Source organism: Trichomycterus rosablanca, chromosome 19 (genome assembly GCF_030014385.1).
Source record: "Trichomycterus rosablanca isolate fTriRos1 chromosome 19, fTriRos1.hap1, whole genome shotgun sequence".
Classification (NCBI taxonomy): Eukaryota; Metazoa; Chordata; class Actinopteri; order Siluriformes; family Trichomycteridae; genus Trichomycterus; species Trichomycterus rosablanca.
This window is the reverse complement of record NC_086006.1, coordinates 23,636,781-23,655,306: the sequence shown is the minus strand read 5'-3', so window position 1 is coordinate 23,655,306 and position 18,526 is coordinate 23,636,781. Positions and strand designations below refer to the sequence as shown.

Below are 18,526 nucleotides of genomic sequence, written 5' to 3'. Positions count from 1 at the left end.
CTGGAAAATCAGATATAAAATAAAACTCAAACACTTCACAGTAATTGCTGGACTAAAACAACCTACCACTTGCTCTGACTGTGTGTGTGTGTGTGTGTGTGTGTGTGTGTGTGTGTGTGTGTGTGTGTGTGTGTGTGTGTGTGTGTGTGTGTGAAGCTATGAAAGAAGCTCAGTTGCTTGAGAGGGAGGAGCGAGCAAGGCAGTATTATGAGAAGCAGGTGGAGGAGAGGAGGAGACGATTAGAGGAGCAGAGGTTGAAGGAGGAGAGGAGGCATGCTGCAGTGGAGGAGAAACGACGGCAGAAACTAGAAGAGGAAAAGGTAAGCATTTTAGGGCAGATGAACACATGTACACATGCTTTTTGGAAGCTGGTGTCAGAGCGCAGGGTCACCCAAGGGCCCAACAGTGTCTACTGCCAGAGCCCGGATTTGAACCCACAACATTTTGGTTGGTAACCCACAGATCTACCCGCTGGGCTACCACTGTCCTTTTGTTTAATACGTGGAAGAAGTGCTAGCTTGTTTTTTCTGAATATTTTAGCTTTGTGTGCGTATGTGTTTCAGGCACGGTATGAGGCGGTGATGAGAAGGACCATGGAAAAAAGTCAGAGAGCCAGACCTAAGTCAAACCGCTGGAGCTGGGGGGGACCTCTTACCACAAGCACCTCACACAACAGTGGTAAACACCAGCAACCACCTGCACTCCAGTTTTTCTGTGTTAAGATTTGGTGACTTTAAGAACTGCTCATCAACCCATTTAGTTTATACTTGTGTATTAGGGACAGTATTATTATGAAAGAGACCAGCCCCATCAGGATAAAAATGATTTCAACACATTCATCAGGTTTTAGTCAAAACAACTGTGTATTAAATTGCAATACAGTTTGTTTAGCTTTCTTCTTTTAAGTTAACACAAAACATGTCAGCAACATACCTTCCACAGTATAAGACTGGAATGGTCAAGTGTTCAGGAGTGTACTCTTCAGGACCTTTCTTCAGTCTGTTTATGGTGCGTGCTTTAAAACAGCCACACAAACAAACAGTTCAGTCTGATCATGTTTCATGTTAAGTCCTCATTTTGAGTAATGTACTGGTGTTTGTGTATATATATACATACACACACCCATGCATGTCTGCATGAACATATTGTGCTCTGCTCTGCATCATTCAGTGCACACTCACACTTTGCTGACTCAGAACCCTCCCATCTTTTGTTTATTAGTTTTTTTTGTTTTTTTTATGTTTATTTTCTTGTTGCTCTTTCTTTCTGTCTCATTCTCTCAGGTTTCAGTGACTCTGCTGCTCTCCTCCCATTGGACTTGGCTGGGATGGAGCGCTATCATGGTGCTTTTAGCTTAGCACGTCAGCAGCACCTGCACAAACAATGTGAATATGACTTGGAGTAGAGCAGCCCAGTAGTCCTTAGCATGGTGCTGTAGAACCTGAGTAGTGCTAGTGAAGCAGCTATGTGATAGAGTTGGATGGTTAGGGGTGTTGGTTAAAATTTACTTTGATTTTACAGTATAATAATTTAAAATTAAACAAGCGTGTGGTAAAAATGAAAGGAAAAATAATAATTAATGATGTAAAATGTTTGTAAATGGTACATATTTTTAAAGCATGATCTTTAAATGCTGTGTTGTCTAGTGTCTAACAAGGTATATCAGCCAGACAATCCCACACCCAGTGTAAAATGTGCTGGTGGTAGCATCCTGTTAAGAAGATTCCCTTCAGTAGCAGGTTGTGTTTAGGCTTGACTGGAAAACAAATAGTGCCGTGCCTGTTTCAATCTGCCAGAAAGTGTTTCTGCACTGCACCGTGTGCACACTATGTGTTTGGTCCTGCATCTCATGTTATTGCCTGTCTGTGTTTTCAGACCCTGACAGAAGATCGGTCTCCACTATGAATCTATCCAAGCACATAGACCCAGTTATAACCAAACGCCTGTCTTCTTCTTCTGCCACCCTGCTGAACTCACCAGACCGAGGTAAACTCAAACAAGCATTCAGCTCTGTCCCTACCACAAACACACATTCAAACTTTCTGACAATCAGTATGCTCTCTTTAATTGTATTTGCATTTATATGATAAGGTTATATTCTTACAAAGAACCAGCCAGCTGGTACAAAATGAACAAAGATTTTATTTAAAAGCATCTCAAGAATTATCAGGTGCTGCTTAAGGTATACATGTAAATCTTAGAATTCTTACTTTTTATCCGTGTTATAATACTACCATATTATTTTATGTAATTCACATAATAAATGTTTTGAATGTAATTATAATGAATATTGATGAATGTGAAATGAGATTTTCTCTAGAAAATGATCTATAGAACACTTTGTATTGTGTCAGATCTAAGGAAAAAGTCTGAAGCTATTTATTTATGCCAGGTTGGTTGTATAAACTTTAGGTTGAATTAGAATGAGAACTGCAGTTACTATGTATGAAGCAACCCTTACAGATTTCATTAGCAAAACTTAATTGGAAAGACCTCTCAGAAACAAACAGGAAGTCTAATGGTCTGATGAGTCCAAAGTGCACAAACAAGCACTAAATCAGCCAAGTTACATTTATACCCAGTGTAAAATATACTGATGGTAGCATACATAATACTAATGCATAATACAGATGCATTTCAGCAGGAGTAATTGGTACCATAAGCCCACTTCCCTATCAATACCATATTGTTAAGTGACTTAGTCAAACCATGTCAAACTTATGTGGCAAGACCGAAGAATTGCTGTACACTACCCCTTCCAAATCCTTTCATTAAGCTGTGCAAAATTCATTTAGACTCTTATAAGTATGGGTCATTATTGCCTCTGAATGTTGCTAATCCGGTAACTAAACAAGGAGGATAAATACTTAATACAGCATTAAAATTCTTAGACACAGCAGATGTTAATCCATTCATACAGAGCCTGAACTCTGGACTAGCTCTGTATCACAATTATCATACAGCATAATGAATAGTAATAGGAGGTTTTAATCTATTTAATGGCTGCCGACCTCATTTTCTGTGATTAATAAGTGTATGATCTGGTCTTCTATTGCTGGTTAAAGCTTTACTGAAGCGGACGTCTCTCTCTTCATCTTGCTTAGTAAACAAAGTTCACTCTAAAGTTCGTGCTTCCAGAGAGAAGATCCAACAGGACAGACCTGCAGGTTGATTTCGGGAGAGACCCAGCATTTTATTCTCTGTTTTTTAGAGGAATCACATTCACTTTTTTACTACCTGGAATCTTGGGGTGTATACAGAGCTTTAAATGTTAAGAAATACTGCATTAATCTCAGTACTAATTAATAACATACTGAACATAGTCTTACTCAAATGTTAGGACTCTTTCGGTCAAATTGAATAAAAGAGAACATTTGCTATCTGGTAGTGTAGACAGGGGCATTTTTACTCTGGTGAAAAAAATCCCTCAGTATGCAGCTCTAATTGTCTGCTGCCGTGTTGCTTTCTCCTAACTACATCGACTTCACCCACTTTATTAGCTGTAGTTTGCTAGCTCTAATAAAACTCAGCCACTGTCAGTCTCGCAAAATGTAACAAAGATGACTATCACTACACTGTTCACATTTCTAGGAAGTTATATGAGTATTTAAACAGTTCTACTCTAAATTTAGTAATGTTTTTATAACTATTTATAAATAACTTGGACTCGAAATTGTTATTTAATGCAGGGACTGTGTGTGTATTTGCAGAAAAGGTAACAGAACAGACTTCTGTTACTTGTAAGCAACATCATTCTCATCATTTTAGACAGTATGTGTAGTCGTGATTGATTGGATGAAACGCGTAGCATCCCAGTCCACAGTATAGGTAGTTTTTTGGTGAATGTGTGGGAAATCTTTATACTTGCTTTGGCCTGTTTGTAACTGGCTGCTGCTGTGCTTTTGAATGCCTGTTTTGTGATGGTCTTTGCTCACATATTTCTACATCTAACCCCTGCTAACTACTAGGGCCTGACTGATGTATCAAGCCTTTATGTTATGTATTTATTTTACAATTGTTAAAAAATTTCAGTGTTTTACAGTAATGTGGAAATCAATTCCAATTTAACTGACATACCTATTTGATAAAATGACTGACTGGACTGGACTAATTATCACAAGGTTGCTGGTTTATGTTCTAACATTGTCAAGTTGCAACTGTAGGACTGCTTAGCAGTGACCTTAACCCTCAGTTGCTTGGCTTGTATTCATTCATAGTTGAAGGTTGCTTTGGCGCAAAGCATTGAGCTTGTAAAGGTTTTTTTTTTTTGGTTTTTTTTACATCAGTGAATGTATTCTAATTGCATGCTTATGTTATGGTAAGGCCTGTGTCGATTATTTTATCTGACAGACAAATTATTAATATTTTGATTGTCATTTTATTATAAATATTTTATCTATCTGTATATTTTTTAGCTGTCTATATTTTAAAAAACACCCTTTCTTTTAATTAAATTTTATATTATTACTGTTACTAATGATTATTATTATTATTGTTGTTTTTAATTTAGGATGGACTGTTGATTGCAGTCATTTTAAATAATTATGATTATCTTAAATAGTAATGATTGTAAGGCAGTACAGTGGCTCGGTGGGTAGCACTGTCACCTCACAGCAAGAAGGTCCTGGGTTTGATCCACAGGCAGGGCGGTCCGGGTCCTTTCTGTGCGGAGTTGGCATATTCTCCCCGTGTCGTGGGTTTCCTCCGGGAGCTCTGGTTTCCTCCCACAGTCCAAAAACATGCAGTCAGGTTAATTGGAGACACTGAATTGCCCTATAGGTGAATGTGTGTGTGTGTGTATGTGTATGTGTGTCTTCCCTGTGATGGACTGGCACCCCCTCCAGGGTGTTACTGTGTGTCTTGCGCCCATTGAAAAGCTGGGATAGGCTCCAGCACCCCGCAACCCTAATTGGATAAGCGGTTAAGAAAGTGAGTGAGTGAGTAATGATTGTAATAATTGTGACAGGCCTTTTCTTAATGTGTGTAATACTAAAAAGAGAATGCAGGTTTTGGGCATGCATCGGTGTACTGCATGCATTGGCTGCTTGTTTTGCTTCTCATTCTCCAGCTTTGGCACCATTTTAAGCTTTCAGGTTTTTTATTGTTAATAGAAGCAAATAATGTATCATCATCTAACAGAATGTGTTGTCTCTGTATTGCTCTGGGTTCAGGTATGCGTCGTTTGCCTCTTACTGCATGGGAGGTTAATGTAGTGAGTCGCTTACAGACACCAACTCACTCGTACTTGGCCAGAAGCCGCAGTGCTATGTCACTGTCTGGAGATGCAGGTAACACACACACACACACACTCACATGTACTGTATGATACAATTAATAAACAACTTACCATGCTTTGTGGCATTTATAAAATGCAGAGCAGGACCAGTATTTTTTTTTTACATTTAAATAATCTATACATTTGCCAAAAAGACACCATTCTTCCAATCATGTGGAACTCTTCAGGCATTTAAGTACATTTATTGAACTCTTCTGCTATTAATGTCATAATATATATATATATATATATATATATATATACACACACACACACACACACTGTAGGTGAAAACAGAACATCTGTACCTTTGCCTATTTTAGTTGCAATGCTTTATTACCTGTCTTTGCAATTGCAAGTTACAGTGTTGAATTTGGTCATAAATTGACAATTTATTGTTCACAGTTAAGGTTGTCATGTATCATTTATATAAAAATATCATTGTAAAAAAATCATTATACAAAGTATTGCAGCTGATAGTGGGCGATATATTAACTTTGTTGCAAATGTAATTTTTAATGCAACAATGAACGAATTTAAAAAATGTCTCTTTTTGACCCACATTGTGTGTGTGTGTGTGAATGTGGAAGTGTGAGAGAGGTGTATATTATAGAATAGAGCTTTGCTTGGCTAGATTGCACTTCTTAACCAAAACAACTTTTTGGGGCTTTTCTTGCCTTTCACACTGTTACCAGGGTTACTGTCAGCTTAGTTGCACATCAACGTGTGGGTGTGTGTGTGTGTGTGTGTGGTGTGTGTGTGGTGTGTGTGTGTGTTTAAATCTTGTGTACAAAGGTCGGCTTTGCTGTATTTGTGAGCAAACGTTAGTCTTATGCCTCTGCTTTTGTTGGTACCAGGGCTCTCTCTCTCACTACATAGCATAAACACTATAATACAGTTATATAGCAAAAAAATCCTGTAATATTATACCTTTTCCATATCACCCATCCATAGTTACTCGCTGTTTCCCCGGGGTGCTTCCACAGATAATTACTAGCTGGTAAATACACAGAAAAACATAAGGATTGTGTAAAACAAGCTTCTTATTATTTTGTACTGTAAGTGTTTTAAAGATGGGGTGCATTTGGTTTGGGCTTTCTGTCTTTAAAGGAATTTTCCAATATTTTTAAATCTAATTTCAACAACTGTATGTAACAACACTGGTGGTAGTTTCAGCCACTTGAAACAGTCTCTCCTTACCTGATAGATAGTGTCGTTTTTTAATGATGCTCTGCTCCTCACTCGCAGTTTAACACATGCCATCTACGCCTGAACCATTTCAATGTAAATAGGTGGAGGGTGGCAATACAGAAGGTCTCTGCTAAACAAAAAACTAATTTTTAAATATAATATCCTATTAATTATGATAGTTTAATAATTGAATATGGGGGGAGTTTTTTTTTTAAGGTTCCCTTGTCAATCACAGGCCTTGTACTCTGCAACACCCCACCCCCACCCCCTCAACACACACAAACACACACACACTCAAACACACACTTTAGATGCAGTTGAAGATTAGGTAGGAAAATGTTGGTGTATTTCTTCTATTCTTACTTTAATTCTTAAAATATGCAGAACTAACAGATCATCACTGAAAATCATTTTGAGGGCTAGAATTTGGTAACCTCCTATTTCTGACATCACTACAGTGTATTGCTTCCTCCCCTCAGTGATGATCAGAAGTTCTGCTTCTCTTTCTGTTGCTTTGTAGATGCTAACGCACTTTCTCCTCTTTTTCTTCTCTTCTTCTTCCTTTCATAATATTTTCACTTTTTCCATTCCTCATGACCCACTGTGGATCCCTCATTCTTTTGATTAATGCATTTGTAATTTGATCATATGGCCCGCCTGGCTACTTAACCTTTGACCCAGGTTTAGTGACCCCCGTTTGTCCTCGCTCAGCCTCCTGTCATCATGCAATGAGCTCGCTGTCCAAGTCTCAGCAGTCACGCAGCACTGAGCGACCAGCTAGGTCCGGCCTTAGCCTAGAACGACCTCTCAGAGCTGGTCTGGACGGCGCCACTCGGCGAAAGACAACTCATAACATAATGGTAAAAAAGGATCAATCTAAATTAGCTAGATCACAAATGCTGAATGAGAACAGTATGGGTGTTGTAATTTTTATATATTTAAATGTGTGTTTTGAATGTATGCTCTAAAATAGCAATAATGAATTATTTGGTATGTCAGTGATTGATAAACAACAAATAAGTCATTAGTTAGTTTATGCTGTTGGTTAAAAATTTTCTGTGGGCTGTATGTGATAGGTTGCATTTTTGTGTGATTAGGTTGATAGAAAGGATAAGGACTATGTGAGAAAATCCTGGAGTAATCTGTCCTTTCCCACTTCAACTCTGACCCCCATAAGCACCAAGAGAGCGCCCTCTCCTGGAAGTCAGCGCACCAAACTTAGCCAGCCCTCCCCTGTCAGGTAATTCTACCAATATCCAAAGACACAGACATTCCCACTCTGTTTTTTACTGTGTAACTCCTGATATCTCCTCTACTCTTTTTAGGAGCCCCACTAAACCACCTCAGAAGGCTCCCATATCTAAAAGGTCCAGATCTCCCCCTCCTCCAGCTTCTTTGCCCCTGTCTCGGAGCAGCCCCTCTCTGTCTTCTGGTAACATCCGACCCAACCGGGTCACACCAGAGAGTCAGAGAGTGATTTCAGAGGGCATAAGGAGCAAGAAAGAGGAACAAAATACAATTAAGGAAGGTGAAGAGGCACAAATAGAGGACAATGATGATGAAGAGAAGGCTAAGAAGGCAGAACAAGAGGAGCTGGAGAAGATTGAAAGTCCAGTCAAAGCAGCACCTAAAGCTGAACCTGCCATTGGTGAGAACTTGTTTTCTGCTTAATGCTAAAATGCTTTCACACAGTCAAGCAACACGTGTTTTAGCCACTTCTAATTAATAACAAGTGTTTTTGTTCTGATTCTTGGTTTTTTGCTTTTTGTGTATTTCTCAGGAACTTTTTTATCATATTTGTATGAAAACAACATTAAACTCATAAACCTGAGTTACATTCATTTACTTAAAGAAAAAGAATAGTCACAGAAATTACTGAAATTCCAACACTGTCATGACAAAAATGTATAATGACATTAATCTTTGACTGTATTACTTCCTCAAGCCTTATCAAACCCTTTCCTCACCTCCACGGGTCTGTGTTTCTTTATGTGAATCTTGTACAGAAAGGGTGGCTAGTCCACCAGCAGTAAGACCCAGTGCGGGCACTACCGACCCAGAAGAGGCCTCTCGCCTGCTGGCAGAAAAACGACGACAGGCACGAGAGCAGAGAGAGAAAGAGGAGGAGGAGAGGAGGCTGAAGGAGGAGGCTGAGAGGTATGTGTGCATTTACATGTTAGTATCAGAACGTGTCAAAACTAATTTTACTGAATATTTTCATTAGTTATGTTTTAATATGTCTGTATTACACATTTCCCACCTCAACTTCAAATATGCTAATGTAGTCTCTGCAGAGAGCAAACTTGAATGTTACTCTAAAAAACATTTCTGCAAATTTAAATGCACAATTAGTGTTTTGCGGATTAGAAGTACTTTTTTTATGCACTGTACCTAGCTGAATAACAACAAAAAATGATTTCCTGCAAAGATAGAAATTTTGTGACAATATGCTTATGAATATTTAAATCAACTAAATCATAAAAACATTAGCTTGATTAATTTAATTCTCAGTGCGTTTAGTAAAAAAACCAGCACTTGTGCCTGCACCTACACCTGACACTGGGAGTCATTGTTGCAACAGCAATGAAATTCCCATCAGGCCTTTCCTCTCTCAGACACAAACAGTTGTGACTGTAATGGGTCCAATTTTGTCCAAATTGTTTTATACACAACAATACGTGGAATTTTTTAATCAAAGATGGTGGCGAATAAATGAAACAGATTTATATATTTTTTCTTCATTTTTTAAAAATCTTTATCCTTATTTTCTTGTGTGTGTGTGTTGATGAGTAGGCGCCATCGAGAGGAGATGGCTCGGAAAATAGCAGAGGAGCGAGCAAAGAGGGAGGAGGAGTCTCAGCGACTGGCCGAGGAAAAGAAACAGGAGGAGGAGGAGGAGAGACGTGCAGCTGAGGAGAAACAGCAGAAGGAGAGAGAGGAAGCTGAACTCCTACAGAAACAGGTCAGAGGTGCACATAAACAAATATGGTGAATGGGAAGAAAGTGCAGGACTTCAAATTACAAAAATTTTGGTTATTTAGGTTAAATAATTTATGCAAATGTTTAACCACCCTTTGTGTTACTGCTGTGATAAATAAATTAAATCTATCAATAAAACTGCTTTGTGACTAGAGTTTCCTGGTGAAACAGGGCCTGCTGTGTTCCCTCACCAGAAAAAAAGCTGTTAATGAAAATGAATGAAATTTTATAAATAAAAGCTTGATGAGAATTAACTGAATACAAAGAAAATCTAAACCACACAGGTGAATGAAACATATTTACAGATTACACTCAGTCATAATGTATTGTGTTTGTGTATGTTAAGAAAGAGGAAGAGGAGGCACGGCAGCGTGAAGAGGCTGAGCGTTTGCGTCAGGAGAGAGAGAAACACTTCCAGAAAGAGGAGGCTGAGCGTCTTGAGAGAAAGAAGGTACACTTTATTTAAACAGAATTGTGTTTAAATCCACCTAAGTAGCAGTAATGTATTGATGCCTTCTTCAAAATGTTGCAAGATCAGTTCCAACTCAGGTGCCAAATGCTCAAAGGTTATTTCTCAATTAAAGTACTTTGTTCAAATATTACAGCTGTGCTTTTAAATGAGATCTGAGTCTAAGATCAGTAACACAATGTACAGATCTTCAGTGTACTGTACTACACTAATGTAATAATCTGCGCACAGTTTTATCTTTTAAACCACTATCAAGTGTACAACTACAGCAAGAGGCAATCCAGTTCATTTCTGCTTTTATGGAAAAAATTATAGCAGTAAATCATGTACCTGTTTTCATTATTATGAATTTGTTAGAACTCAGTTGGGAGTTAACTTTAAATGGGCTCATTCCTAATTTATAAGCACTTTTCTTTTTAATAGCGTCTTGAAGAGATCATGAAACGCACACGCCGCTCTGACCAGGTACTGTACGCTAACTATTCACACTGATTTTTACCTGTTACTGAGTATTCATGGAGTATTAAACAGCTTTTATTTCTTACCTGTTTTTAGAAACCCTCTAATCAAGGGAACGGTGAGGTGGCCCAGCAGGAGGGACAGGTCTTGGGTAAGCTCACTTTTGTGTGTTTTCTTTGATATGTTCCACACAGGACAGTGTGTGAGGTTGTGTTGTGTTGTGGTAGTGTGCAGCAGCTATCTGGCATGTTGGGCTGGCATGTTTATTACTTGACATTTCTGTCTAAGCTTGTACTTCCTTCACAGAAGTGAGTTTGGCGCCTGGCATTCCTTTGATTACTGTGTCTGCCCCACAACAAACCTCTGAGAGCTTACAGCACAGTGACCGTAACGGACACCCTGACTCAAGTATCAGCCTAGACACTGGTCGCAGGTAAGTACTGCACCCTTGTGTTGCAAAGTTGCTGGAATGGAATTTGGGAGGGTACATTTCAGGGGACATGTGCTCTGTATGACTTACAAGCAATATTTAAGCCAAACAAAACCCACATACATTAAAATATGCATGGCTGAAGTGTAAAAATGAAATAAACAAAGACATTTTTGAATAAATGGTAAGGTATAAAATGTAAAATTATTATTTTTTTAAATGTAAAAGAAAACAAATGAATGACAGAACAAAAAAGGATTTCAATGATTTCTACAAATGTTTAGTCTGTGAATAATTGAAATACTCACACACTTTAGGTTTTTATTTTTTGAACATTTCTGGCCACTTTTTAACATCTTTGATCAGATAAATCTTAATCGCAAATGTAAGTCTGTGGGTACTTTTAGGCTACTCTAGCCAGCATGTTACACCTAATCATTCAAAGCTTTGCTTTAGAGGCCACTATCTTGACAGTTCAGTTCAAGAGACTTGAAAGTGTGTATAAAGTGGTCAGTAGAGGTCAGTGTATTCATAATTGAAGCTTTTCTAACCCTGTTTACATCTCTATTAGTGTGAGCACAGAAATCCAGCTCAGGGAAAACGGTGTTGTTATGGAGACTCAGGACTTTGAGGAAGTGATCGAGGTGCCCATGGTGACCAAGCTGTCCCGTTCAGAGGGAGACGGCGAGGAGGACCAAGAGATGAAAAAGACGCCGCTACTGGCTTTCAGAGAGAATGGCAGCACTTATAACTTGAACACAGTGGAGCTCAGCCAAGCCCCGCAGCAAACAGGTTAGCACTTAGTGGCATGCACTGTATTCTGTAAAAGCTCTTATGAAAATTTGGAGCACAATTTGTTGAACTAACAGCAATCTAACAGCAATTAATGACCACACACGGAAGCTTATTGTTGTTTAATTATGCGTTCTCCTACACTGTATGGATATTTGTATTTGTACCCCTGACCATGAGCATTTCGAAAACAACTGTTATTAAGATAGAGTGACTTCTATTTAATCCTTTCAGTTACACCAACAGACTTTGGAGTATGTCGGTTGGTATTTGTGCCCATTTAATTGCGCAAATCCACTAGGGATTCTTTGGACTTCATGGCTTTTTTCCTGACTATGCAGCCTACATTGTGGGCCCTTATAGACGAAGGCGTATGCAAGTCCAAACTATGTCCAATTTAAATTTTAACAGATGGACCTCAGTTAAGTTTTAGGCACCACTCAGGGATAAAAGTTTATTTTTGTTCATTTTTATTTGTTTGTTTTTTTTACTCTAAAAAACATGTTTTTACTTCATCGTTATCATATCCACAGCACAGTAAAGGTTTCAAAAAGTCAAGGGGTCTGAATACTTTATGACTTCACTATATGCTAGTTAAATACATTTGGATAGAATAAAACGTTTTCCAAAATGTGTTTTACTTTTGTATTATTAGTTTAATTATCTGAAGTCATTCAGTGTAACAAACATGCAATTACATGAACAATTAACAGACACCCAATACTTTTTACAGCAAGATAAAGGTTTTTTTTTATATATTAAACTGAGTTCTGTTTCATTGCAGATGAAGAAGAAGTGTGACGGTGCTGAATGGGAAAGATTTCAGTGACTGATACCTGCTTGGCTTTTCCCCCTTTAACATTCCCTCTAGTTTGCACTTAAGTACCTGGAGATGTGAGGAGAATCTAGTGTGCCTCCCATCTTCTTACGGTGTGGACAGCTCCATAAATGAATGTCCTTGTGCTTCCTGCATTGCGGCTCCTGCCCTAACCCCTCCCAGGCTAAAGTGGTAGGTTCCAGGAACTGAGAGCTCAGTAGTGGCTGCAGGAGCCACGTCTGTCTAAAACCTTTAGTTTAAATCTGCTGTACAGTCTGATCTAATACTTGAAGATTTTTTTTGTTTGTTTCTATCGAGGTAGCCCTTAGTAAAGTGCTTACCATGCAGACTGTGTCAGATAATGGATGGTTTTTGTGATGTTTAGGTAAATATAATGCAAAACTTCTTGGTTTTGCTCTGAGTGAATCATATATAGTGTAACATTAATTTCACTGCTTAGTTTGATCATTCATTTTACAGAATGAAGAAAAATATGAAAGTATTTTCCCAGTTATATAAAGCTTTAAAATACATTTGGTTGATCGTGCTAGTGTTCCTATTGATGTCCTAGTCATTTTATTGACTCTAATAATTTGTTAAATGAATCCAAAGATCCAACACATAAAACACTTTCTAACATCCGTTTATGGGTTTATGGGCTTCAGACCTCTGGGCTCTGTGAAAAATCTGAATTGTCCGCTTACCCCAGATGTACTTAATCAGCCAAGACATGTTTGTGTCTGTGCATTTGCAATAAACTTTAAGGCTTATATATATATTTAAAAAAAATTCTCTAATTATCGTTTTTTCTTCAAATTAAATCTGTGTAATGAAACGAATTTGGAATCATAAACTCAATATTAGAAATAAAATTCAATTAAGCAGAGTGTATCGTTACACTACTAATACTATATGTAGCTAGTTAGGGTGCGACCTTAATACAAATGTTTGTCCTGAACGGTTGTTGTTGGCTTTTTAATTTTGTATTTTTATATTTGGGGTAAGTGGAATTTTGAGTGGACTTCTGTGCTGCGATCATTAAAGTAAACAAGAAATCAATACAAATATCACTGAAACAAAAGATCATTGTGAACAAATGCAAAATACTCGAAGTGCTGCTACGTTTCGATGCCTTATCAAATTAGATTTTTATTTGTGTAAATTACAAGATCACTGCATCTTATCGATTGTGTTTGGTTTAAGGATAATTTAACTTCACTGTCCAAACATCCATGCCACATATTCACATAGCTCGCTTAGTTCTTTCTCAGGCTTTATACCAAACCACTTTGTAGCTGCTGCTAAAAAACAACCCTGAAAACTGGAAGTGTGGCGCTTCTGGCTCTGTAAGCGACTGGTTGTTAGCTAATTTTGTTGCTTCTGTGATGAAATGCTACAGCACATGGGGTAAGCTAAGTTATTGTATATGTAAAGTAAAGAATTTGTAAATTTGTATGCATTGAATAGAAATTCAAACTTTTATATTGTAAAGATATTAATAAAGCTTGAAAACCATGTGCAAGCATCAGAAACTGATGTATATCCTGGAAGGCACTTTAGTAACTCTGTAGTCTTGTGGGGGCAGCTGGGAGCTCTTGTTAGATACTGTATGTCTCACTGCAAAAGCTAGGAATTTTGCTGAAATCAAGCTCGGATATACCCACGTACTGTTCAGACGCCATCTCTTAAAACTGAAGCATTATAATACATAGCTCAAGTGAAACTTATTTTCTCATGACATTTCCACAACACATTCTGTGGGCTACATTACAGGTTTCTCCAGAATTTTGCTAAGACATAGTCTGACTCCACGAGACCACTAAAACTGAAACCTGCAGTTGTATCCTAAGGAATTAAGCGCAGTTTTGTTATATTCTGGTCACATTACATAGAGATGATATTGAAGGCTTACTTGTATGCATGAGAGAAGTCATATAGCTTAGCATTAGTTCAGTAGTTTCAGAGCTCCTCACACTTATACATCATGTTTAATCTGCTTTTTCATTTCTTTGCATAATCATCACATTAAACAGAAATGTTTCTTCCCAGGCAGCCGAACATGTATAGCATGTACAATCTCAAAATCAATAAAAATGTTTGGAAAACACTTGGCTCTTAAAAATAATTGTCTTCACTTTTTTTGTACGCAAATGAAATGTGAAAAGTGTTTGGATTTTTTTTTTAATAATAAAAGACCTCACTTTGCAGTTCATTTAGAAGGTAGACTTGCCTTACCCATTGGATTGCCACAAACTGAACTTAGAAGTTGAGAAAATAAGAATAAAAGATACATTAATTTTTATGGACTAATGTGTCACTAATGACTGGTTTGGGTACAGGTAAGTTTTACTAATACAACTATTATAACATAACTACTATAAACAAGTGTTTGCATTTTACCTCACTGGGAAATATTATGACACTATGAACTGTTACATTTAGATTAATGTAGGCAGCCACTTCTTTCACTGGCTAGCAAACAAAATCTATTCAGTGCTTGGAAGCCAATCTGGAGTATTTAATACACCTGTTCCGATCGAGGATCTGTTTTTGTACCGTTTTAAATATGCACAAATGAATTTTTGATTTTTATTTATAATCAGTAGGTTATAATAGAAATATTGGTCTTGCATATTGTAGGTAAAACAACATTACACAGCTCTAAAGAGAGGTTTGTGTATTTTGACTTGGCATATTTTGCCAATGTTTTTTTAAAGAACTTAAATTCTTTTAAAAATCGTTTTTATTCAACATGTTTATTGTATGTTTTTGTATTTTCTTAAAACTCATAATAAATTTATAAAAGTCACTACTTGGATCCATATATTTTTTTAAACTTAGCGGTCTGTATCAACATTTGCAAAAATTACTGCCTTGACAATAATGCTGCTTTTATGCTTATAAGTATGTAAACATCTGATCTCACCTGTATATAAAACTTTCACAGGGTGGCTCGATGGCTCACAGCAAGAAGGTCCTGGGTTCGATCCCCAGGTGGAGCTGTCCGGGTCCTTTCTGTGTGGAGTTTGCATGTTCTCCCAATGTGCTTGAGTTTTCTCCGGGAGCTCTGGTTTCTTCCCACAGTCCAAAGATGTGCAAGTGAGGTGAATTAGAGATATTAAATTGTCCATGACTGCGTTTGACATGAAACTTGTAAACTGATGAATCTTGTGTAACGAGTAACTACCTGTCCAGTCATGAATGTAAGTGGTAGCACTGTCGCCACACAGCAAGAAGGTCCTGGGTTCGATCCCCAGGTGGGGCAGTCCGGGTCCTTTCTGTGTGGAGTTTGCATGTTCTCCTCCGGGTTTCCTCCGGGTGCTCCTGTTTCCTCCCACAGCCCAAAGACATGCAAGCGAGGTGAATTGGTGATGAACCTTGTGTGTAATGAGTATCTACCGTTCCTGTCATGAATGTAACCAAAGTGTAAAACAGGACGTTACAATCCTAATAAACAAACAAATAAACAAAATCCTAATAAATATATATATAAGACTTTCACATAATTTGTGCACCCATGCGCTGCACAGCCTAATCAGCTGAATATGCACTCTGGACATAAACACTTTTTTATTATGCAGTGGAGCACTGTTTTGAACTACTGCCCAACAAGAGGCCAGCAGGACACTTTCTGTACAAGTCTGGAGCTGGACCCAAGTGCTGGACCTGTGTGTTGTTGCTATGAGACATACAGGTTTCCGTTTTTCTTCTCTCTGATTGGCTGCCACGCTACTAAACCCAAGCCAATCATCATGCTGCCCGCTTGGCATTAATAAAAAAATCCCCCTCCTGCAGCGTGTGTGCGCGTTGTGAGAACCAGGGCCTTTCCGCCGCTCTCTGCGCTCAGTGCGGTGAAGCCGCTCTCGCTTTGTCCGTTAATCGCCGCGGTCGCTGGTTTGCTGCAGACGCGGCCGGTAATGGTGCATCGGGACCGTGGAGGGGCGCAGGATCGGGAGGATGGAGAAAACAGCAGGGATTAGAGGATCTGTGTCTGTGCTCCGGGAGGATGGGGAGAAGAGGGACACGTCGCCGAACGGAACGGTGCGTCTAATTCGTGCATTTCGTTGTTTTTGGTGCGCCAGGATGATGGATGGATGTGCGCAGAGCCGCCATGAAACCCATTAGCGCCAGTGCGTCTCTCTCTCTCATCGCAGGGCCTCGGATACTAAACACGTATTTGCAACAGTAGCTAAAATAAATATGACCTGCATGTCACTAAGAAACATTATTTGCTACCAACTTTGCGCAATCTTATGTGGCGCAAACGTGTAACTCCTGCACGCGTGTTTATTACTGCTTGTGTTAACAGATAGAGAGCTTGCTTGTAGCTTGTAGCTGCTTCTGAATGTTGTCATTGTGCACAGTGGCATGGATGTGATGGCTCCATCTTTGTGACAGAGCTCATATTCCAACATTTAGTGCAAAACATGGCTGCTTTATTGACCTGTTTGTGCGCCCTCCACATAAAACCATCTGCTGATACGCACACACACACACACACACACACACAGAGAGAGAGAGAGAGGGGAAACAGGTATCCAACCACTTTTGTTATTAATTAATACTCTTATTGCATATATACACTATTGCCATTCAACTAGTAACATTCCAGGAACATAAAGGAAATGATAAATAGTATTGCTACCTTACCTATCGCTGTGGTATAGTTGGTTCAAACTCCAAATCATCCCTGCAAGATGCAAAATATCACTCATAGACTAATAATAAGGAATGAAAGAGAAAATTTAATAGTCATGTTTTTTAAAAAGTTGTCAGATGACCTGAAAGCAGCAGGAGCAACAGACATAATGAACAGTAAGGAGGAATAGGTCTAAACTGAACCACAGTGCACTGAAAAGCTCATCACTGGATCTCTCTGTAGATGCTTAACTGTGTGTATAAACGCCCTAATCGAATTATTAATGTGTTAAACATCATAAATAATAATTGCTGAGTGCATCAATCATATTTGTGGTGTTGTTATTGTTTGTGTTGTATAGATGGACGTATAAGAACCTATAAAGAGCAGCCTTGATCAGGTAACTTTTTTTCATGCACCATGTAAATATGTGCTTTAATTCTTTTGTGTACTCAATTTATTTTCACTAATGATATCATCTTGGCAAGGCTTGCGGTAGATTTAGTTTGGTATGTTCTCCCCTCCTCTTTAAATAAATGTACAGTGGTGCAGAAGGTAGTTTTAATCCAGGGTGTTTGGGAATTCCACCTCTGATCCTTGTCTTTGAGGCGTTTGAAGTGTCCTCATGTGTTCACTTGGATTTCCTTCATGAACTCCAGTTTTCTTTGACGTCACAGATACATGCCTGTAGGTGGATTGGCTAGTCTAAATGGTGTTTAAAGTGTTTAAACAGATCTAGCACTGATTAGAATTAAGGAGTGACTAAAGATGAATTAATAGCACAGAGGTGCAGTAGGTAGTGCAAATATATTCTAGTTTTAGAGTTTTAAGGAGCTAGGTCTTGTCTAAGATCATCATATATAAGTAGTTTGGCATGTCCTCTCGATATTGTCGTACTTTCTTCAGGTAACTTCTATTCAAACTGCTGTAGGTGGATTTACTATTTCAGACTGTGAGTGGGTGGGTGGTTGAGTGAGTTATTTATTAAGTAAATGGGTAAGTGTGTTATATCCTGCAATGGATTGGCATTTTTTTGGATATGCCTTGGGCCCACTGCTGCCCTAAACAGGAATCAGTGGTTGCTAAAGATAAATGAATTGTGATGACTTTGGTATGTTCTCCTCATCTCAGCCCAGGTTTTCTTAGCTCTAGGTAACTTAGTGAAGGGGTGAATGTGTTATGCCCTGCAATGAACTGGTGCCCTGTCCTTGCACTCTGGACCTGCTACCCTGTTAATTTTTTGCGTTCACTGTACTTGCTGCGCCACTGTGCTGCTGAATCAATGTGAATCAGATGTGATCTTGAAGTGTCCTCTTAACCTTTTGAGCATAATCAGTCCATTAACTCGCTTTTCTCTCTCAGACGTCCTGATTACGAGGAGGCTCGTTGGCCCGCGTTGCCACGGCAGCGGTCGTGGAGGAGGAGGAGGAGCGGCTGTTGCGTTGGCGCCACGCTCTGCTGGCGGGGATGGAGTA

General features: G+C 38.7%; 1 protein-coding gene and 1 long non-coding RNA gene across 6 annotated transcripts in view; both read left to right on the top strand.

Moving 5' to 3' along the window:
• map7b (microtubule-associated protein 7b) overlaps window positions 1-14,519 on the top strand; it is a 31,239-nt gene extending 16,720 nt beyond the window's left edge. For 3 of the 5 annotated variants that reach the window (XM_063015817.1, XM_063015815.1, XM_063015814.1), the window contains exons 4-19: window positions 157-320; window positions 564-678; window positions 1,876-1,986; window positions 3,066-3,167; window positions 5,172-5,288; window positions 7,148-7,326; window positions 7,564-7,706; window positions 7,792-8,114; window positions 8,473-8,623; window positions 9,260-9,428; window positions 9,792-9,896; window positions 10,338-10,379; window positions 10,470-10,524; window positions 10,680-10,806; window positions 11,375-11,595; window positions 12,380-14,519. In XM_063015817.1, coding sequence (XP_062871887.1) covers window positions 157-320; window positions 564-678; window positions 1,876-1,986; window positions 3,066-3,167; window positions 5,172-5,288; window positions 7,148-7,326; window positions 7,564-7,706; window positions 7,792-8,114; window positions 8,473-8,623; window positions 9,260-9,428; window positions 9,792-9,896; window positions 10,338-10,379; window positions 10,470-10,524; window positions 10,680-10,806; window positions 11,375-11,595; window positions 12,380-12,396 — 2,141 coding nt within the window. In that variant the 3' untranslated portion in view covers window positions 12,397-14,519. The remainder of the gene's footprint in view (window positions 1-156; window positions 321-563; window positions 679-1,875; window positions 1,987-3,065; window positions 3,168-5,171; window positions 5,289-7,147; window positions 7,327-7,563; window positions 7,707-7,791; window positions 8,115-8,472; window positions 8,624-9,259; window positions 9,429-9,791; window positions 9,897-10,337; window positions 10,380-10,469; window positions 10,525-10,679; window positions 10,807-11,374; window positions 11,596-12,379) is intronic. The other 2 variants (XM_063015816.1, XM_063015818.1) reach the window with 2 other exon arrangements.
• A 1,854-nt stretch (window positions 14,520-16,373) lies between these two features.
• On the top strand, window positions 16,374-18,523 carry LOC134333543 (uncharacterized). Its single transcript, XR_010015392.1, has 3 exons — window positions 16,374-16,453; window positions 17,413-17,451; window positions 18,414-18,523. It is a non-coding gene; the product is annotated as an uncharacterized LOC134333543 (long non-coding RNA).
• The last annotated feature ends 3 nt before the right edge of the window (window positions 18,524-18,526 follow it).